Genomic DNA, 22,860 nt, shown 5'->3' with positions numbered 1-22,860 from the left:
GGGGTCACACTTGAGGCCAGGGTCATGGCTACAGATGAGAATGGGTTGGCTCACTGCTTCTCTCCCTGGCTACGGACCACACTCTTATCCCTGGGCTGCTCTCCAGCAAAGATGCCACTCATTGGGCAACAACAGGTGGCCCAACTTTTCTACACCTAAACCAGTGGTTCCTCAGAGATGGTCTCTTTAAATATTGGTTCCTCTCACCCTCAATAGTGATTCCTAGAAAGAAATCCCATCAGTACTGGAGTGGTTGATGCAGAGCCTTTTAGAAGCTAACATACTGTATGACTTTCCAAGCAGGGGCTATGCATGTCCCAGTAGAGGTGTTATGTCTGGATTGCTTAGTGTGTCATAAAAACAGCCATGGTGTGTGTGTGTGTGTGCGTGTGTGTGTGTGTGTGTGTGTGTGTGTGTGTGTGTTGCAAGGTGCACAGGCCATATGTGAGGTCATCAGGAGCCCAAACTGCAGCCACACAGGTGCTCTAGCTCCCAAGTTCACCTCCACCAACCCCTAGGCATCTCCATTGCTGCTCCATGATCCGGCTACCACAACAAGACCCTGTCCAGCCTCCACACAAACTCATGCCCCATGATTACTGGAAATCTGGTTACACAAGCCCTTCTCCCCTGAACTGAGAGGAGACACAAGGCTGTATTAATGGCTAAAAAGGGTCGTGGCCAAGGGTGGCAGATTACTAGTGTGGGTACCAGAACGTCCTCAAGCCCTGCTCAGCACAGCTGTCACTCATTGGTCACAGCTCTCTTTCCTTAAATTTGGAGGCTATACCAAAGCCTGGTCAACCTCACAATTCAAGCAGTTGTGAGAAACTATCAAAATTGGCACAGTACATAACTCTTTGCTATCTCTAGACCCGTCCATGTCTGGGACAGGGGAGATGAGGGGAGAGGAGTGGCTATAATTGGCCAGTGGTAATGTGGCGTTGGCTGCTCCCAAGTAGTGAAATTTCAGGGAGACTCTTTGGAAGAGCAGAGGAAATGTTACACAACTTAGAGGAGGGGGAATTCTGGTTATTCCAAGATCAGGGTCTCTTCCAGCCTGAAGTTAAGAGGGGGGAGAGCTCTTTCTTGCTGGCAGGAAATGACTTTGGAGCTCCTCACATTATGTTCTGTGATGGTCAGTTAGTAATGGCATCTTTGCGGCCAAGGGCAATGTACCCATTTATTCATGCCAGTGTTCTCATCCTTTGATCCAACAAACATTCATCAGATGCCTAGTGCAAGACACCCAACACAGAAGAAGCCTCAGGGAGACAGGAGACACTGTCCCCATTTTATAAGTCAGGATATTGTCCAAAACACAGAAAGAGGGAGCCATTGGCCTCAGGTCAATGGACAGTGGAGACTGATGTAGAGTGAGGCAAGGCAAGTGTGGGAAACCTATAAGCAGAACCTGTCCCTCTGCATTCCTTGGTGCATAAATACCCGGGGAAATGTGTCCTGGAGGCTGAACTCTGTCTCTTATGGCTTACAGAAATATTGTTAGATGTTGAGAGTGTTGGGAGAAGAGGTAGTGTGTGGAGAGGGTAGCAGGGCGACACTGGCAGGGAACCTTCATAGGTCACTGCACAGCTGATGAGAAGGTGGGATGAGAACTAAAGAGCTGTCATGGCCATGTCAGCAGGTGCCCAGCTGCTGCCCTGTATCCCAGTGAGATGCCTCTGTGCGGCTTCTGCATTCGCAGTTGGAGGAGGCTGGACCTTGGCCATGTTTTCCAGACCAAGTCATGCAGCTGGGGTCATCAAAGATAACTCTTCCCTCAAGGGGCGAGACTGCCCCACTGACACCCTTTCCTTTTGGGAAAGAGATAAAGGCTCTTCTGGGTGCATGGTGGCCCAGCTCAACCTCCCTTGTGCCTTGGGAATCCAGGGAATTATGGGCAGACTCCTGCAGGCAGCAAGAGGAAAAGGCCCACATCCCAACATGGACTCTTTCTTTTTCTCTCACAGCCCTGCCTGTGAGAGAAAAGGACAAGGCAGGAGCTATTTGGGGGCTCCCAGGAGGATACCCTGAGCTGAGGATGGCAGAGCCAACTGGGAGGCTCGGGTCGCTTGCGTTCCTGCAGGAATAGTGATCTTGATGTTGTTTCAGCACCTGCACTTTGGAGTGCTTTCCCTATGATGCTTTGGCTTATACATCCCAACAAAGGAAACCCTTGCAGGCAAAAATTTTCCCTCTAGAATACACGTGGGCAGCGGGCTCTTCTTCTCTGGGTCAAATCTCACAACTGGCTGACACCCAGAGCTATCTGAGGTCAGGTCAAGGACAATGTGTTTCAGGTATGTTCCCAAGGCAGAAGGACCACAAGTACTACAAGCTGGAAGAACAGAAGACCAGAGGCTGATTGTGGTGTGAATGACACTCAGGTCAACTATGTGCTGACCCCTGTGGCCTGTCTTACCTGCTCAGCCCCAGTCACTGTGTAGGCGTGCTGGTTAACCAACCCGTTCTCCATCCGCTGGGCCTTATCTGTTGGCTGCAGGAGAAAAAGCAGGACTGACTGCCCAGAAGCCAGTCATCGACACAAACACACAGTTCACACAGTTCAGAGAGGTGCTCCCCTCCCCAGCTCACTGGGGGAAGGCTTGGAGAGGCCATTGTGGGGTGGAGGTTTCAGGGATTTCCAGCCTCAGGAAACCATCCATGACTGAAGGAATCCCATGAAGATCCAAGGCTCTGAGCTGCTTGCCGGGCCTGTCACTTACCACCAAGAAGGCACATCCTGGAGTGTGCCTGCTGGGCCCTTAACAGGGTCCAGGAATGCATTCCCTTTCTCCCTGCCACTACCCCACAGCACCACATGCTGTCAGTAATTGGCTTTTGAGTGCATCCTGTGTTTCTGGTGACATTTGAGATTATGTTTCAGGAGTATGGGAAGGGTCCGATACTGGGAGCCAGGTATCTCAGACAGACCCAAATAATGCAGAGGCCCTACTCTGGCCCTGCCTTAGGGATAAGCAGGAATCCAAGGGCCCCTCCATGGAATCTCAAGGCAAAATCCAAAGCAGTCATCCACAGCAGGAGCAGCAATTCAGCTACCTTCTCCAGCAGATGGTAATGCCCCCACGGTCATGTGGGACGCATAGCTCCTAGTCATGAAGAAGGAGGTAGTGGGTTTGGAGTCAACAGTATGGTACTCCCCAGTCAGCCATTTATGGCTTGTGTGACAGTGAGTACCTTAGTTAACCTCTATGAGCCATGCCTGTTTAGGAGGAAGGGGCTCTCGGGAAATCACACCCAGAGTGCTTGTCTGCATCCCCCCTGGCTTTGGGCCACTGGCTGGACACCCCTGGGTGAGGAACGGCCTGCATGGTGCACAGACCAACTCACCCCATTTGGCGTGGCGCAGGTTATCAGGGAGCCTGCCTTGGCCGCCATCTTCACCGCCATCATCAGGTCCGAAGGGGAGGAGTACATGTTGACCGTGGTGACCACCCCTCCTGTTAGGTCCACCAGGGCATCAGGGAGGTAGCCGTAGTGCAGGTGGGAATAGGAGCCACGCAGCCTGGGAGGGGGAAGTCAGAGTAACTGCCTTGGTCTCTTTGAGGATCCCCTCCCCAGCAAGGAGCTGCCAGTACCACTCTACCCCCTGCCAATCACCCGGCTGGAGACTGGCAGTCTGCTGCCCATGCCGGGGCTGGCATTGTCCTTTCCCATTGCTTTTTTGGCCTTCTGGCACTCGGCACTGTCCGGAGAGGTAGTGCTGTGTGGAGGTGGGGAGTGCAGGCGCTGGGGCCACAGGCTAGTGGTGGAACTGCAGTCTCACCGCAGTCATAGCTGCTTGACCTTTGATGAGCAACCTGCCCTCACGGGGTTTCCTCAGCATTGTGCATGCCAAACACTGAATAAACATGGCGGTTATCACACTGAGCACCTGTGACTTTCTGCTCTGATGAAAGGCAGTGTTGAAGCTCTGACTGTGTGCCAGATGCCAAGCTGCATATTTGTTAAGACATGGACTCAGTTTACAGCCTTGGCACTGGCCACGGGCATGGGCAGCCTTTGTTCTCACTCTGGGCAGCTCTTTTGTACAAAACCCTAACTTCTAGAGTCACCCACTCAGTCCATTATTAGGGAGGTAAGTTTCTCCATGTTAGTGTGTCCTAGGTGTGGATGAGTCTTAGAAAATATATCCCCAAAGACAGCCACTTTAGCCCTCCTGCCTGCTTTCCAAGCCACACTTCCTACACTTCCACCTGCCCACAAGGCACAACCAGCCTCCAGCCCCAAGGAATGCCTGGCCTTACCTTCCTCCTAATGCTGCCCCAAACTTCTGTAGCTGTCACTTACCAGGGTAGCAGACAGACCCTGCATTCAGGGACCAAACTGTCAAGGTCCCACTCCTGACCTCTCCTCTCATGATCTCTGAATCTTCTGGCAAGGAGCTGAGATTTTTCCCTTTGATCATCTGGAAAACAGGCATGCAACAGCCCCTGCCCAATGGGCATGTTGTGACAGCTCCGTGTGTGAATGTGTGTACTATCTACAGGAAGGCTCGAGGCTGGGGAGGATGTACACCGGCTGCTATCACTCTGCGGCACAGTAAGCCTGCCCTCCTGCCTCCAACCTGTGTGATTCCCACAACAGGGCCTCTCCTGCAGGGCACTTGCTCCTCAGAAGGGGAAGGTCAACAGCAATGTAGCATGTTTATGTACTTCCTGCTCCAACACACACACACTTGGGTATCTGTTTATTATGAGAGTGCATGGATCCCCACAGAACAGAGAAGATGCCCACACCCAGCCAGGGGGTCCCATGGCAGGTGGCACAGATACGCCAAGGAAGGAGAATCAAATGTGGCTAAGGCTTCTGGAACCAGTGAGGTATGGAGGGTGGGATAAGTGATGGGGACAGGGAAGGAAGGGTCCAAGAGGTCTCCTGGTCTGGGAATGAGGGTGGCTGCACAGTCACAATGGTGCCCCTGAAGCAGAGCCCAGGACAAGGTCAAGGACAGTTCCCATCAACGGGGTGAACAGAAAGGCTTCATGTTCACACCTAACATACAGATGGGATAAACCCACAAGGCACAGACAGCAGGAAGGGGCCCTAGCACCAAAACAGCCCAGTGGGTACAGCTTTCACTTCTGCCTCTGCACACCCCTGTGCCCGTAAGGGCTGAGCCTTTACCAGGTCAGTGGGCAGCAAAAGAGTGAGGAGGGGCAAAAACCACATGCAGGTCACGGCCCTGGGTCTATCTCTGTGCTGACCCTAACAGGATCTTTGGCCTTGAACTAGATTCTTCCCATTCGTCTCCTCAGCCTTTGATCTGGAAATAGTGGGGATGATTGAATCAGCTTCAGCAGCCCGACCTTTCTCACCCTATTTCGACCCCCCACTGTTACTACAACCTTCTGGAGACTGCCCAAAATTAATACACTCAACAACCATAAGCATGTATCAGCAGCCACTACAAGACTACAAGCAGGACACCATCCTGAGCCATGGATGCCTTAGGAAGCCCCCATTATCTTTAGATTATGTATTTGCAAATCAGAAGGGCATGCACGCACACACACATACACACATGGGGTGTGTGGGGGGAGAAAAAGAGAGAGAAAGAGATGTCTTTATCACTCCACAGATGGCAACAATAGCCAGGGCTAAGCTAAGCCAAAGGCAGGAGCATCTCCCATGTGGGTGCAGGGCCTCAAGCAGCTGGCCATCCTTTGCTGCTTTCTTAGGCTATTAATAGGGGATTGGAAGTAGAGCAGCTAGGACTTGAACCCTGTGCCCACATGGGATGTCAATATTGCAAGTGGTGGCTTTACCCACTATGCCACCAGACTGGCCCCAGGAAACCTTTAACTAAAGGCCAGGAGCCGTGGAACCAAGGTGGGCGTCTCCAGGGACTGCACTGTGGCAGGTTTGTGGCAGCTATGGTTTGGGGAGATGCCAGGCCTGAGCATGCTGCCTTTCCTTGCCTCCACCCTAGGGTTATGAGCCTGAGGAGCCCTGCCTCAGGAAGCAGCATGGCCTCCCTGGATGTTAATCACTCCCCCGTGGGTCTGACTGCAGACCCCTGGAAGCCCCCTGGATGCTGGCTCCTGTTCCTCCCTCCATGGAGCCTCTGTGGGTGCTGAGCCTAGTAGCTAAGGGTGCCCGTGTCCCAGGATTCTCACCCAGCTTCCTGCTGCTGCACATCCTGGGCAGCAGTCATGACGATCAAGTGACTGGGCCCCTGCCACCCACATGGGTGCACTGGGTTGAGTGCCCAGCTCCTGGCTATAGCTCAACCCTGACCACAAGTAGGCACAAGTGGATGGAAAGTCTCTTTCTTTCTCTGTCTGCCCTGCCCTCTCTCTGTAAAATAAAATTTAAAAAAAAGATGTTTCTGAAGGTGCTAGAAGTTCTGAGGTTCTGGAAACTTGTGCTTACTGGGTCAGCACCTTCATGGAGATACACTCAGGAACCTTGCCTGGTGTCAAACAGGGCAGTGCCAGAGATACTCTGGAAAGGTAGCCGTGGGCTCTGTCCCCTTGTCACTCTGTCCCCAGACACAGTCTCTGGGCCTTGCCTGGCATCCTACACCCATACCATCCTGCAGGCACTGCAGAGACCCCAGGCAACAGAAAGGACCCCCCCAGCCTATCCTCAGTGCCCCCATGCCCATCGCAGCAGCAGCTGGGCATGCTGACAAGGCGCACTCCTCTGCTTTCCGGGCACGAGAGCTCAGTCCTGCTGATGCTGCAGGCCCAGCAGCCCCTGCTCACCCCTGGCATCCTTGGCAGGCACAGCACAAGGAGCAGTGCTTGCCACAGCAGTCACCATCCCTTGTCAGCTGTCCAAGAGTAACTTGTCTTCATCCCCTGACTGGCTCTTGTGTGCCCAGCAGTGATGGGAAGGTGAGGGAAAGGGAGGCACAGAGGGGTGGGGCCGAGTGCAGGGTACAGTGGGGCAAATCCTGCTCTGCAGATTCTCCAAGCTGCTTGCTGTCTGCCAGGTCCCATCCTTGCCTACTCACATCCCGATTTTACAACCTCAAGGTTCAGAAAAACAAATTCCCAAACAAGTTTTTCTGTGCCCCATGTTCAACAAAGTAGACCGATTTCTTTACCTCCCGGGTCTGCAGGACAATGGAGAGGTGGAGTTCAGGTGTTGCTGATTGCATTGCTCTACATGCCTATGCTGGCTCCCCGTGTGCCAGACACTGGTGCCCAAAGGAGGCAAACAAACCACCCTTTCTCTAGGACCAATAAAGGAGGAATGGTGCAAAAGCATGTGACCAGCTCGACCACAAACACCGGGTGACCTCTGGTGTCTTGTTTTACTTCTCTAAGTCTCAAAGTCCTAGGCTTTGAGAGGAAGGGAAGGTTCCAGACCATTGGGGAGCCCTTGGGTTCTGGAAAGCTCTCATGGGCTCCACTGGGGACAGCCCCTTTTCCTGGTGGACTGTGGCCAAGGAGAGCATTCAGGGCACTATATGAGGCTTCAGCCCCCCCTGCTAGATGCCTGGAGGCTGGGGCATGCAGATTCTGGGCCCACCCTCCTGCTTCTTTCAAGTTGAATGATTGCTTTAGGTCTGTTGTTGACAAAATGTGGTCAAAGTCATCCTTTCCTTCCATGAGCTAGCTAATTCTCCAAAGAACCACCATGCTACCCCTTCCAATAAGGAAAACAAAACAAAACAAACAAACAAAACCAAAAAATCGGGACCCTGAAGTGATACAGGCTGAATCCACATTGGCAAGATGACAGCCCTGTCTGTGTCAGTCACTTTGAAGTGAATTAACCTCCCCCAAAAGGTGCAGGAATTCGTGGACCTTGGCTGTTCTCTGGGCCTCATTCTAATAAACAGCTCTTCCTGACATTGGCAATGACCATGAACTTGAGGGTCTCTTGAGTTGGCTCAGTGGGGAAAAAATAAAACCCCAGCGAAAGCCTTGAGGCCCCTTGCTCTTGATATTGTGACTTACAGAAGGACAAGGACAGCGATGGAGAGTGGTACCATTGCCCTCCCACAGGGCCCCTGGGCTATATCCACCAGGCTGCACGCCTGGTCAGTAATGTCCCCTGCCAGGTGACCAGAGGCTCTGGTTGTCTCAGGCTCACTACCCACACCCACTGCCCAGAGATTCAGCATTCCCTTATACAACAGGGGCTGGAAATGAGATTTCTGGAAACTTCTGTCTTCCTATAGGTGTGATTCTCAGTATGGCCGTGACTCTCAGTAAGGCCATGAGTCAGGGCTTCTCTACCCTGGTGTGTCCTCCACTGCCCTTCACTTCCTCTCCCACAGGTTACTGCCTCCATAGCCTCTTGACCCTGGCCACAGATCACTGGACCCAAGGAGCTTTTGACCTGGGGTTCCCCAATCAGCCCCACTGGCTGGTACTGGAATTCCATATTGAGCAAAAGCCAAAACTGGAGGGGCTGTAGGGAAGGACCATGGGGTAGCTCCATGCTGTTGCCTCACTGGCTCATTCCCGGGCTTCTGAGGATAATCTGGGTGGCCACACACAGGGTGGACCTGTGGCTTCTGAATGGCATTGTCCAGAGTGCCCTGAGACACGTCCCTTTAGACCCCTCCAGGAGTGTCCTTTCTGGATGTGAGATGTGCTTGTCACTTATCTGGCACCATCTGGGCTTTCCTGACCCTGAATTCTGGCCTTACCTAGCTTAGTAACTTCTACAGCCTGATAGGGGTGGGTAATGGGGATGTTTGGTTCCGCTTTTCGTCTGCCTTTTTCTGACTATGAAAAGGTTGAGCACCTCCTTATCACCTATGTGCTGTCTTCCACCCACCCCAACATGCGTGTGAATGTGCACACAGAAGTGTACGCATGAACACACATTTCCTTGCACCAGCCTGGGAGTGTTTATCCCAGTGCCATGCTTGGTACCCGCCCATGGCTAAACATTCAGGAAACAATTGTTGCTACCAGGAACCCATGGAAGTCTAAGCATCACACAAGAGCTGGGGTGCTTCTAAATTCTGGAGCTAGTCCACACCAGCAGGCAGTGGCTGAAGCACCACTGGGGGCTGATCATTTGGGAATGGTCATCGATGTTATGGCATAAATACAATCTCAGTGCAGCCATAAGCATTCTAAGTAACACAGGACTGATCAGAGTTTAAGGGAGGAGTTATGGGCTATACTGAAATAGGCAACTTGCTTCCCTGAAGATTCTTTCCATGTCTCTCAAATGCCAAGCATGCATGAATTCCGTTGGTTTTTCACGGACAGTCTCACATCCGTCTGGCAGTAACACCGCCTTTGCATCTACGTCATCACAGAGCTCTCCTCTTTGCTTGTTGCTCCTGGCCCTGACACTGTCCCTTGTGCATGGTGGCTGCTTACAGAGGATGCTCAGCCAGCGCAGCAAAGGCTCAGATGCTGCCAAGGGGCACTGCTTACTTAGGGTGAGCTGCAAGGGAGCACCTATCGGAGCAAGCTGCTGGGCCGGCAGAGCAAGCATGGCAAGTCTGGGCTGAGGATGCCATACTTACTTGGCATAGGCTTTCTCCAGCAGGCAGGGCCAGAACTCTTGGCTGCCTTGGCGAGGTTTCACGAAGAGGCAGACATTGTCGACAACAGGCAGGCGGTCATCCACCACCACTTCCACCCAGTAGCCACACTGCCAGAACTGGAGAGAGAGAAAAAGGCAGATGCTTCAGTGTGTGAGGGGTGTGGGAAGCAGGGGTACAGGCCACAACTCTAGAACCCCCCTCACTCAAGCCTAAGGTCACCATGGTTATACTAATTCCATCCAGAAGAAAGTGCCACCCAGTTTGTGGGGCAGAAGACAGGCAGAAAACAGGCCTGCATCATCTTTGGTAGATGGAGAGACTGATTCCCAGGCCTAGGCTTGTCAAAGTACAGACATGTGGGAAGAGACTTGGTTTCTAGTTTAACTTTGCACATATTGTGGCCTCATGTGGGCACCAAGACACACGTGACCGTGCAGGCCCTCCTGCTGCACCAAGGGCCTGGGGCGGGCAGTATGCATGCCAATTACAGAGGAGAGGGGAGTAGCACAATTGCAGTGAGGAATTGAAGGACTGGGGAGGAGGTGGAGTTTAAGCAGGTGGTGAGCAGCTTAGGGAAGACACGCCAGACAGCAGGGACCATGTGGACACAGGCCTGAAGGCACAATGATGCAGATAGTTTTTTTTGTTGTTGTTGTTTTTTTAAGATTTTATTGTTATTGGAAAGCCGGATATACAGAGAGGAGGAGAGACAGAGAGGAAGATCTTCCATCCGATGTTTCACTCCCCAAGTGAGCTGCAATGGGCCGGTATACGCCGATCCGATGCCGGGACCAGGAACCTCTTCCGGGTCTCCCACACGGGTGCAGGGTCCCAAAGCTTTGGGCCGTCCTCAACTGCTTTCCCAGGCCACAAGCAGGGAGCTGGATGGGAAGTAGAGCTGCTGGGATTAGAACCGGTACCCATATGGGATCCCGGGGCTTTCAAGGTGAGGACTTTAGCCGCTAGGCCACGCCGCCGGGCCCGATGCGGATAGTTTAGGAACAATCAGAGTCACAGCCTCCCTATGGCCCTCCATTCTCACGCTGGCCCTATTGTCGCCACGAGAAACAAAGCTGGCATGGCCACCACCAAGAACACAAATGATCCAGATGCTCCTCTCCGAAGCAGGCTGTTTTTCCACTTCAGTGTGCAGCTCTAAAGGGAAGGGAATGCATAACAAAATAGCCTTTTGGTTTCTGCCGCTGGACTGGCATCCTCTGTGCTGGCTTCAGGACGGAAGCTCCTAAGAGGAGCTCTGTCAGATGGGCCCCAAGAGTCCTGGGCAGATGTGGCCTCGCAGCCCCGTGGCCTTCACCTCAGCTGCATATCCCAGAGGGCAGGATGTCGTGTCTAGCTGAAGACGAAGAGATGGAGACTGAGCCAGGGACGTCAGGAGAGATAGTGCCCAAGGAGGTAGCCTCATGGTCATTGCTGAGCCCAGGCACCAAGTTAACAGCATAGCTGTGGACTCCTGTTCCCATGGCAGTGTGCAGGCAGGTGGGCAGGTGAAGGGAGGCCGAGGTCTTGGGAACTTTATTAGAGGGAGATCATCAAACACATGGAACCAACCAGAAAGTGTGATCACAACTCCCACTAAGTGGGGGACAAGAAGAACCATCTGGACTTGCTGCTGGATTGTGAAGCCCTTTTTCTATAAACTTACTTATTGGATTTCTGCTAAGTAATGAGAAATTATGATGTTTTATGTAGGAAAATGGATTGCCATTCTAGTGGAATATATTCAAGGAACTTCGAATAAATTCAAAATATATACATATAGGGCCCAGCGCAGTAGCCTAGCAGCTAAAGGTCTCACCTTAATGCGCCGGGATCTTATATGGGCACCAGTTCTAATCTTGGAGGCCCTGCTTCCTGTACAGCTCCCTGCTTGTGGCTTGGGGAAGCAGTGGAGGATGGCCCAGGACATTGGGACCCTGTACCCACATGGGGGACTTGGAAGAGGCTCTGGGCTCCTGACTTCGGAGCAGCACAGCCCCGGGCATTGTGGCCACTTGAGGAGTGAATCATTGGACGGAGGATCTTTCTGTTTCTCCTTTCTGTATATTTGACTTTTCAATAAGCATACAATAAATCCTAAAATATACATGTAATATATATTATATATACACATATAAAACACATATCACATAGAATTTGTATATATGAATATATGCATTTATATATATATATATATATATATACATACATATACACACACACACACACACACACACACATACATACAGAAATGAGGTGAAGAGGAAGAGGGACAGAGCGAGGCACAGGGAGAACATTGTCACTTGAAAGAGAACCTCAGGTGGTTTACCTCCAGAGCTTTCCTCACTTCTGATTTTCTCCTTGGAAATGCTGACCAGGCTTGCTCTCTCTCTCTCTCTCTCTTTTATGATTTACTTATTTTTATTGGAAAGTCAGATATACAGAAAGGAGGAGAGACACAGAGGAAGCTCTTCTGTCCAATGATTCACTCCCCAAGTGGCTGCAATGGCCGGTACCATGCCAATCTGAAGCCAGGAGCCAGGAACTTCCTCCAGGTCTCTCACACGGGTGCAGGGTCCCAAGGCTTTGGGCTGTCCTCTGCTGCTTTCCCAGGCTACAGGCAGGGAGCTAGATGGGAGGTGGAGCTGCCAGGATTAGAACCGGCACCCATATGGGATCCTGGCACGTTCAAGGGGAGGACTTTAGCTGCTAGGCCACGGTGCCGGGCCCTGGCTTGCTCTCTTTATACAAAGGGAGCATCAGGTAAAATTGCCATTCCCAGACAGGGTGCAGCTGGTCTGCATGGTGGTCAAGAACGAGGCCCCTGAGCTACCATTCCTTGTTTACGGCTCTGAGAGAGGAGGGTTAGGTCTGGACAGAATCTGTAGTTAGGAAGGTTATGCTGTAAACTCAGGAGCAGAATAACCCTAGATTTCTCTTCTGTGCCATTGTTTGCTGCAAGACAACGGGACAGTGCTTATGGATCTCAAGCACAAGGGCCAGGATCCCAGAATGTAAACCTAACAAATACTGTTCGCAGGGGTGGGTTGATAAAAAAACTTCTCTGCTGTCTGAGGAAATGATTGAAGGACTTGCTTCTCTCTCATGGAGATAAAGAGAAAAGGGTAGAAACCATGGCAACGGATGAATTTTCAATGTGTTTTAATGTAATAATATAGAAGAGACATACTTATCATGCCAGGAAAATGGTGTTAAACAGTAAAGGGACAGGCAACGATGTTATAGGGAAGTATGGAGACAAAGCACCAAGGTACACAGCAGAAGAGGAATTCATGACCAAAAGCAATGTGGACGTAACAAATAGGGATGTTATACAAGTTCTGTCCTAACAAGAAGACAATGACATCACAAACCCTGGCCCACCAGAGCAGACCATAGGGACAGTGGTCAGCCGGAAGTTCTGATGACCTCAGTGACCACCAAGCAAAAACCACAAGGAGATTTCAGAGCTTGTTATGTCAAGCAGGCAAATGAAGTGGAGTCAAAACCAACAATGGCAGGTAACACCACCTGCAAACCAGGTGATTCAATAGAAAACCTGATTCAATAGAAAGCTTGATTCAATATAAAAAAATTTGCTGAGTATCAGGTAATATATATCCTCTTGTGTAACCATGAACTACTTACAGAAACTATTCTGGATGTGGCCATAGATAAAAATAATTTGATAATTTCTGCAAATGTAGACATCTTATAAATTATATTCTCTGACCATAATTTAATAAAATGAAAACTTGGCAGGCAGAATATTACCCTCTGAACAACTTAATCACTTGAAAATGAAATAAACTCTAAAGAAACAACTGCTATGCAAAAGAAAAAAATTGAAACTAAAAACACGATGTCTTAGCATTAATAGAAGTAATTCATTTATATTGAAACCTATAGGTGCAGATCAATTTCACAGAAAAATTATAAGCCTTATGTTACTAAAAAAAAGGCAAAGGCATTTATGTGTGATTTCAGAAAAAGCAAGGAAATTAAACAAGAAGTAAAAGGTAATAAAAATAAAACTAGAATTAAGAAAAAATTCAACAATTAGAAAAATGAAAACCCAAAGCTAATTTGTTTGAACACGTTAGTTCTACAGATTGGATGAATCAAGAAAAACTGGAGAAAAAAATGTAACACTGTGATTAAGAATGCAGGTATGGGGCCCAGCGCTGTGGCCTAGCGGCTAAAGTCCTCCCCCTGAACGTGCCAGGATCCCATATGGGTGCCGGTTCTAATCCTGGCAGCTCCACTTCCCATCCAGCTCCCTGCTTGTGGCCTGGGAAAGCAGCAGAGGACAGCCCAAAGCCTTGGGACCCTGCACCCGTGTGGGAGACCTAGAGGAAGTTCCTGGCTCCTGGCTTCAGATTGGCATGGTACCGGCCATTGCAGTCACTTGGGGAGTGAATCATTGGACAGAAGATCCTCCTCTCTGTCTCTCCTCCTCTCTGTATATCTGACTTTCCAATAAATATAAATAAATCTTTTTTTCAAAAACAAACAAACAAAAAGAACGCAGGTATAGCCATAGATTACAAGGCAAAATGAACTCTCTAAAAATCAGATGTGCAAATCTATAGCAACACATTTAGAAACACAGAAGAAATGGATGATTATCCTGGTAAAGTTGGAATTCCAGGAACTAACCCCAGTAGAAATGATAGACTTGGGCAGATCCATAGCTGACAGGCGCATCTAAAGAGCCAAGGAAGTACAACGTCAAAGGAGACAGGCCTTTAACAATGGACAATTTGTTTTTCTTTTTTTGTTTTTCTTTTTTTTTTTTTTTAAGATTTTATTATTATTGGAAAGCTGGATATAGAGAGGAGGAGAGACAGAGAGGAAGATCTTCCATCCGATGTTTCACTCCCCAAGTGAGCCGCAACGGGCCGGTATACACCAATCCGATGCCAGGACCAGGAACCTCTTCCGAGTCTCCCACGCGGGTGCAGGGTCCCAAAGCATTGGGCCGTCCTCGACTGCTTTCCCAGGCCACAAGCAGGGAACTGGATGGGAAGTGGAGCTGCTGGGATTAGAACCGGTGCCCATATGGGATCCCGGGGCTTTCAAGGCGGGGACTTTAGCCGCTAGACCATGCCGCTGGGCCCACAATTTGTTTTTCAAAGAGCAGATAATCATGGATTAGCAAGCATTATTCAAATTTTTTCAAATAAATAAAAGGAATGTACAATCAGTTTGTCTCTTAAAATGGGCAAAACTCAAGGATGATAAAAATAGCATTCAGCGAGAAACCAATTTCACGCATGATATGGGTAAAAACTGTTACAGAACTTTCAGTGCATGGAATGTTCCAGTGTATGGAGACAACAGACTATCAAGAAAGAACATTACTGAAAGCCAGAAAAGGCAACATGTCACTCCTGTCACTCAGAGTAGTGAGGTTCCAACCCACCTGCTAGGCAAAGGCATAAAACAGGCTCTATATATACTAACATGAGACAGAATTATCATTAATTACAGATATTAACTAAATCCACAAGCAGCTTAATAAAATGAGAATTAAAACAAAGGAAGGTGGTTGGGTAGAGTTGAATATGTAAGTCGCAATATCTAGCTACAAATGAGAATAAAGCCTCATTCACATTAGGTGCAAAACTGTAAAATACTTGAGAATCTACCAAGAAGGGCAAAGTACACAAACGAAAACATAACATTTTATAGAAGTGCAGAAAATCAGCTTTTTCTTTTTTTTGAATACATATGAAGATAGACCATATTTCTGGAAAAGAATAATTAAAATAACAAACAGTATTTTTTCCAAATTAATACATACATTTAGTGCTGCTCTGTTCTGCATCATTATAATGTCTGTTTTTAATTAGACAGAAGATTTTCTTTTTTTAATCTCAAGGAAGAGTAAAAGTGCAAGAATTGGGAAGGTCTTTTTGAGAATAATGAATAATGAATAAGGAAGGGGAACTTTGTCCGCCAGCTGCTGCTGTTCTGTATCCAGTTCCTGTAACCAACATGCCCCACGATGGCACAGAAATAGGTTTGGGGCTGGATGCTCATTGACAGAGACAGGGCTCCTGATCAACAACTCTTTCATTGTTTCTGCTGCTTCTCTTTATTTGCACAAATACCCTGTAACTCTCAGGTTTCCCAGGTGCTGTCAGATCCTGAACTTCAGGCCCGTTTGGACACAGGACTTCCCATCTCCTGTCTCAAGCTGCCAGGCCCAAAGACTCATGCAGACTCTAGCAACCTCTCTGCACTCACAGGGAACTTAGTCCGGTAAGGAGTGGGACACATACCCGGAAGCGGAAAATCCCCGCGTACTGATGAGAGAAGCTCTGGGCCAGCAGGATCTTCTGCAGACATGGAGGGTTCTGGGTCAAGGAGCCTAGTGCTGCCAGGAACCAGCAGTCTCCTGGAAGGGGATAAAGCCATGAGCAGCCACCTGGATACCCCAGGGAACCCCACCCCAGGATTTCACAGGTCCTTGTCTCTAGGGTCCACAAACACTTCAGGCTGGATCCTGTATCTGAGATGCATGGAACATTTGCATATCCCAAATAAAATATCTTGGGGATGGGCCCAAAATCTAAACATGGAATCCATATGAATTTCCTATGCACCTCAAACACACAAACCGAAAGTGATTTTTTGCAGTAAAATCAGTGCATGTATATGCAGTACATCTGTATTAGTCAATTCTTTTTTTCTTAAAGAGTAATTTTATTTTGCTTGGAAGAGTTTCAGAGAGAGAGAAAGAGTGAAAGAGAGAGAGAAAGGAAGAAAGAGAGAGAGAGAGAGAGAGAGAGAGAGATTGAAAGATCTTCCAACTGCTGGTTTACTCCCTAAATAGCTACAATGGCCAGAAATGGGGTCAGTCCAAAGCTCAGGGCCAGGAGTTTCTTCTGGATCTCCCACATGGGTGTAGGGTCCCAAGGACTTTGGGCCATTCTTGCTGCTTTTCTAAGCTATAAGTAGGGAGCTGGATTGGAAGTGAAACAGCCAGTACTAGAACCGGCATACATATGGGAAGGTGGTGCAGCAGGCCAAGGATTAATTTGTATGCCATTTCCCCAGGCCACAAACACCTGTATTTTATTATAATTTGTTACAAAAAGTCAGGTGCGGAATTTTCCACTTGGGGCATCATGCCAGCACTTGAAGCCTTCAGATTTAGGAATAGCTTGAATTTTAAATTCTGGAGTTTTATATTAGGCATACTTAAGTTGTTATGAGGATTATCTTTCTGGTAGAAGATAACTAGGCTAAGGATTCATGGGTCCAGGTAAGACAGCGAATGAGGACCTGGTACAATGTCTGGCTAATTCTCTACCTCCAAGCACCAGGATCCCATATGGATGCTGGTCTGTGTCCCAGCAGCTCCACTTTGATCAAGCTCCCTGCTTGTGGCCTGGGAAAGCAGCGGAGGATGGTCCAAAGCCTTGGGACCCTGCACCTGCATGGGAGAGTCCAAGTAGTTTCCTGGCTCCTGGCTTTGGATCCATTCAACTCTGGCTGTTGTGGTCATCTGGGGAGTGAACCAGCAGATAGAGGAACTTTCTGTATTTCCTTCTCTCTGTAAATCTGCCTTTCCAACTTAAAAATCAAAGAACCTTTATTTTTGTCTGTTTCAAGAGCAAGAATGATGGTTTTCATGGTGGTAGTGGTAGCTGAGAGTGGGAGATGATGTGCCCAGTCAGGCTTGTGGAAAAGCTGAGTCACCTGAATCCTGATTCTCTTTTGGCACAGGTGCCCAGAGCTAATGTTATGGTGAATTTGGTTCCCAACATAGGGGCAAAAGTGTTTCATACAACTGCAATAAGCATTTCGGGTTTCTGTCTGCTACTGTCGTCGGCTCAGCCCTTGTGCATGATGGGTACCCTAGAACCTCACCAGAGCTCCCACTGCACCCCTGCTGGGGTCTGTGTGGTTCTGAGTTCCCCACTGGATGTCACTGTGACTCTCTGGGGTGTGCTTCTCCCCTCCCATGAGACCTCCATCCCTCACTTTCAATGCAATCGATCCTTCCCATGACTTTTCATGCCACAGACATGCCCACAGAGAGATGCTTTGTCCAGGTAGGTGATGCCCCAACAGGGAGAATACAGGCTGCTATATGGGGAGGTATCTATCAACTTGGTCCAAGACACAGTGATGTCCTGGGTGTAGTCTCAGGGAAGATGTTAAGTTCTTACCCGCTTCTCCTTGTTGGATGTCAAACCTGCTCACACCTTCCAGGATGAAGTGAGGGCGGTCTGCTGACAATTCCTTAGGAAAGAAGAAGAAATGCTACAGCATCTTTCACTCCTTATGTCCCAGTGGGCTTCCTTACCCATCATTCACTCTGTCTTTGCTTATCATAGGCAGGTACTTACCGTGATTAGAGTTTGGAGCCTTCCATTGCTCCTCCAGCTTTTATTGTTATCAAGAAGGCAAGAGTCAAAGGTGGTAATGCTTGACAAATCGCATCAGGGTAACATTAAATGAAGATTCAAGATGCATAAGGTACAAAGTCTTTCTAGCCTCAATAAACCAGTGTTTAATTAACAGGTTATAAATGAACACAAATGAGTAGGACATATTTATTACAGGAGAATTTGCTAAGCATAATAAAGTTCCAGAGCTTTTCATACCAAGACTTAGGTTCAAGTCCAGATTGATGCCACATGGGACACAGAGTATGCATTACTCAGTTCTTTGCCCACTCCCCAGTGCCTGAGACTGGTAGGCCCCAGACCCTTTTCTCCCTGAGTGCTCTTCTTCCACTGACCTCCAACACACAAAGCAGCTGCCAGCTACAGAAACGAGGGTACTAGAGGATTTCCAAGAGCAGCAGTGGCTGGGAGAATTTGGGGAATTCAGAGAAGAAGGAAGAATTTCTGCAGGGGATCCCCTTGCACTTCCAGAGCACACTATGTCATGGCTCAGCCTCGTGTCCCAACAACAGCCAAGCCTCCAGGCTGGTCTACTACTGGGAGCCCACAGTGCCATTCTCTGCCACCTCTTAGTAAAACTCTTCCCTGGATTGCTCCCACCCCAGTTGCACAGTTTGGTCCTTGTTCCTGTGTCTTTTCTTTCCACACTGACAAGTCAGTTCCTGGAGAACAGGACTGTAAAGTGGAATCGGATTCCTCTGCTCAACAGCTACCAGGTACAGAATCTTGTGTTGGGTAGCACCCTCCAGGCCCTCCCGCCAGTTTCCTGGTGGAGGTGTAGACTCAGGGACAAACATCCTCACCTGGGACTGCTTCCCCTGCCTTCTCAACATGTACCAGAAACACATGCTACAGCAGCCAGAGCAAGGGCCAGGTGCTTCCTGCCATGGTTATCCCCTGCAGCTGCCAGCAGCAGCTGAGCAGAACCAGGCCTTCCTCTGCACACGGGAAAGAGGAAGTGCAATGCTCAGCACAGCAGCTGACAGAGTCCACGTTCAATAAATATTGATTCTCTTCTCCTGTAATACCTGCAAAATGAAAAAGGCTACACCCATAGGCAAAGCCGGAGCCTCCAATGCATTCATTATTAAACATGATAGAATAAAAACACAAATTAGGCAGTCAACACTTAGATACGAGAAATAAAAGGCAAGAAAAAAAAGAGAGCAAGCAAGAAAGCTTCACAAAACAGGAGGAAGGAAGGAAGTGATAAAAACATAATTAGTGAACCATAAACCAAACCAGAAAAATGGCAAGACTGATAAAGTTAATATATTGCTCTACGTGGGATGGGGAGGTGTTTACATAGACCCAACCCTTCGGCAAATACAGGGGACCCAGATAAAATTAGGAGCTGAGATGAGACAGAAATCAAAGAGGAGGAGGGTGGGTAGAGTGGGAAATGTCACAATGCTCCCCAATCTGTATTAGACAATACACAAAATGTGTTCATCTTATAGAAATAAAAGAATTCTAATTTTAAAAATCCTAGGGAAAGATGAACCTTTAGACACTTAGAAACATGGTAGGTCCAGTGGTAGAGACATCTGCTTCCCTACAACGGAATCCCTGGGTTTGACACTCCGCTCAGCTCCCAACTCCAGCTTCCTGAGGATGAAGATGCTGGAGTCAGTAGGTGATGGCTTGAGTGGTCAGCATCCTGCACTGAGAGACAGCTCCTGGACACTACCACGGGCACAGATGCTAGACATCAGCAGGTCCTGCCTCCGTGGTCTCCCCATCCCCCTCTCTTACCTTAACGTTTCCTCGCCCAGCTTTTTATGATCACACATCCACGTTTTACTGTAATTGGCTCACCGCAGAGGGGTGAGTAGTGTAGCTGGCCTTGCTAGTTCCCAGCTTGCTGGCCACCACAGATCTTCCCTTTAATTGACATCTGGATGCTATGACTAGCCTTGAGGGGCTTCTTTTCTTCCCCAGAAACTCTAGGCCCTGAGCAAAAAATCACCACTTGACAGTCTCCAGACTGCCTGGAGCCCACTTTGCCATCAGCAAAGCCCCTCAGAGAGCAAGGCTGTTGCTGGTCAAACAATCAGTGGCAGGCCACAAACACCACACAGCATCCGAGACCTGGGTGTGAGCTGAAGGCACAGCTCTCAGCCCCAACTTCAGTCTGTATGAACCTTCATCTCTAACCCTTCAGAGGACCCAGGAATTAAGTGACAGCTGTCAGGTTCCCCACCTTGCAATGAGCGTCTACATTTTTTTACAACCCAGGACAGCAGTAACTGACTTGCTATTATTGTGCAGGCAGACTCAGTTTTGGGAGTTATATAACAATTCCTTTAAAACTAAAACAAAATACAAAAAACAATTCCTCTCACCAGTGTTAGGGATGATTCTATTTCACTGCCCATGTGAGAGATCCAGATGAAGCCCCCAGCTCCTGGCTTCAGCCTGGCCCAGCCCATCCTGGAGGGCACTCAGTGAGTGAACCAGCATCTAGGAAACCTGTCTCACTTATAAACAAATATTTTTTAAACATAAAAACGTGATATAAAATCTTATGCTAAGCTATTGAAAAACATTGATGACTTTCTAACAAAAATTAGAATGACTCAGCTTACTAAGTCATGTGAAAATATCAATCATCTTGGGGTAACATTTTATGATTCTTAGTTTGAAATTATTTATTTCATGTGAAAACCAAAGAGACATATTTCCCGTCCTCTGGTTCACTTTCTGAATACCCAGATTGGCCAGGCTGAAGCCATGGGGCAGGAACTGAATCAAGGCCACCCAGGGCAGTGTTTGAGTTGCTCAAACCATCACCTGCTGCCTCCCAGGTGCACTGTATGTAGAAGCTGGACTGGGGAGCAGAGTCCGGATTGGAACTCTGGCACTGATGTGGGATGGGGCCGACCCACGCTGCCCCCAGACCTACACGAAATACCTGTCCCAGGTGTTTTGAAGTTATCAAGAACATCTGCTAATACCTTCCACCAGTTTCTAAAACACCGCAATTGTCCTGCAGATATCAGGGAAGAAACAATTCCAGTGTCACTTGTAGTCTCAGTAGCTGTTTTTTTTAAGATTGGATTTGTTTTATTTGAAAGGTAGAATTTCAGGGGGATGGAAAGAGAAAAATGTAGAGAAAAGGAGAGAAGATGAGGGAACAGGAGAGGAGAGGAGAAATCTTCCATCTTCTGGTTCACTTCCCAAAGGGGCACAATAGCCAAGGCTGGGCCAGGCCAAAGTTAGGAGCCAAGAACTCCACCCAGGTCTCCCACATGGGTAGCAGGAGCTTATATTTGGGTCATCTTCTGCTGCTTTTCCAGGCATATTAGCAGGGAACTAGATTGGATGCAGATCAGGCAGAACTCACACTAGCACTCATGTGGGATGCTAGTATCACAGGCACTGGCCAAACCCTCTGTGCAGTAACACTGATCCCTACACTTACAGTGTTTAAACAAGATTCTGCTATCATTAAAGGAGCCAAAATAGCCTTGAAACCAAACTGGGAACACACACACACACACACACACACACACACACATCACATGCCACAACCCCCACACACACTCCACACAGAGTTTGGCCAATCTATTATAAAATAAAGTTTACTCTAGAAATGCAGAAAGGAATGAAGGACAGAAAGCAGTATTGATATGAGCCCAAGGAGAGAAATTTATCTCTTTCCCTAAGATGCTATGAAGGCATCTGATAAACATGCAACAGCTATTTATGACAGCCCAACATGATAAAAGTTAAAATCAAAAAACAAAAATTTTAGGGGCCAGAGTTATGCCCCCTGTGATGCTGGTATTCCGTGGGGGTACTGGTTCGTGGTTCAGCTGCTCCACTTACAATCAGCTCACTGCTAATGGCCTGCAAAAAGCAGTGGAAGATGACCCAATTATTTAGGCCACTCCTACCCAAGTGAGAAACTCAGGTGAAGTTCCTGACTTTGCCAGGCCCAGTGGTCATTATGGTCATTTGGGGAGTGAGCCAGTGTTGGAAGCTCTCTCTGTATCTCTCCGTCTATAATTCCTTCAAACAAATAATTAAATATTAAGTAAAATGAAAATATAGCTAAGTAAGAACAGAAAGATGTTCTAACGTGACAACAATTAAATGCTGGGTATCTCAAACTTCAAAGCAATAGACAACATCAAGTGTTTGGGGTAACACATGAATCCTTTACATCATGCTGGGCACAAAACAGCACCTCTGTTTCCTATGTGCTAAGCTGCCTATGCCTTCCCCACCTTAGGCTCCACACTTTTCACACACAATCCAAAAAGAGGGAAGGCAGAGAGGGATGGAAATCATCCTGAAGCCGACTTTCTGAGCAATGGTCCATAAGGAAAACAGGTAATGAAGACTGAGAGACAGGAATGCTCTGGCTTGGGCAAGTCTCTTGTCGCCAACAGGGCTGGGCACCACAGGGCAGTGAACTCAGCATAATAAGGGTCTAAACCTGACTGAAGTAGACCTCCCAGCAAGCAGTTCAGTCTCCACCCTGAGGGTGACTCAGCAAGTCTCCACCCTGAGGATGACTGAGCATCAGCAAACACAGACGGCCCAGCCTCAGCTCCCTGAGCCTGTAACTCTAGGACACTATCCTAAACTAATCATAGTAACAGTTAATGTTTAGTAAATACTAACAAGGTGTTAGACAATGTCCTTGGGAGAATACCTTAAAATAATCACAAGTTGTACAGATACCATTTTTACACTTATTCTTTTCACCTAAAAACCAGGAAGACAGAATATAGAGATGGACTGTGCTGAATGATGTAACTGCAGGCAGGTTTGACTCTTCTCTAATTTTGCTTCTTCTGTGCAAGAAGAGGTTAATAATAGTACCTCATTACCAAGGTATTATGAGGATTCAGCAAATCTGAGTGTCTAAAAGCAGACCTGCCATATGGGAAGCACTATGAGATTTGGCCATCACTATAAGGACTGGATCAGGCTGGCCTC

The 22,860-nt window shown here is 48.3% G+C and overlaps 1 protein-coding gene across 1 annotated transcript in view; it reads right to left on the bottom strand.

The window, feature by feature from the left end:
- Positions 1-22,860, bottom strand: part of CAPN13 (calpain 13) — a 67,723-nt gene that overhangs the window by 25,695 nt on the left and 19,168 nt on the right. The window contains exons 3-7 of the mRNA XM_004582711.2: positions 17,671-17,743; positions 15,775-15,890; positions 9,470-9,606; positions 3,352-3,526; positions 2,423-2,497 (exon numbers count right to left, since the gene is read on the bottom strand). Of these exons, the coding sequence (XP_004582768.2) occupies positions 2,423-2,497; positions 3,352-3,526; positions 9,470-9,606; positions 15,775-15,890; positions 17,671-17,743 (576 nt within the window). The remainder of the gene's footprint in view (positions 1-2,422; positions 2,498-3,351; positions 3,527-9,469; positions 9,607-15,774; positions 15,891-17,670; positions 17,744-22,860) is intronic.

This window comes from Ochotona princeps, chromosome 8 (assembly GCF_030435755.1).
Source record: "Ochotona princeps isolate mOchPri1 chromosome 8, mOchPri1.hap1, whole genome shotgun sequence".
NCBI classification, from domain to species: Eukaryota; Metazoa; Chordata; class Mammalia; order Lagomorpha; family Ochotonidae; genus Ochotona; species Ochotona princeps.
This window is presented reverse-complemented; position numbering and strand designations above follow the sequence as displayed.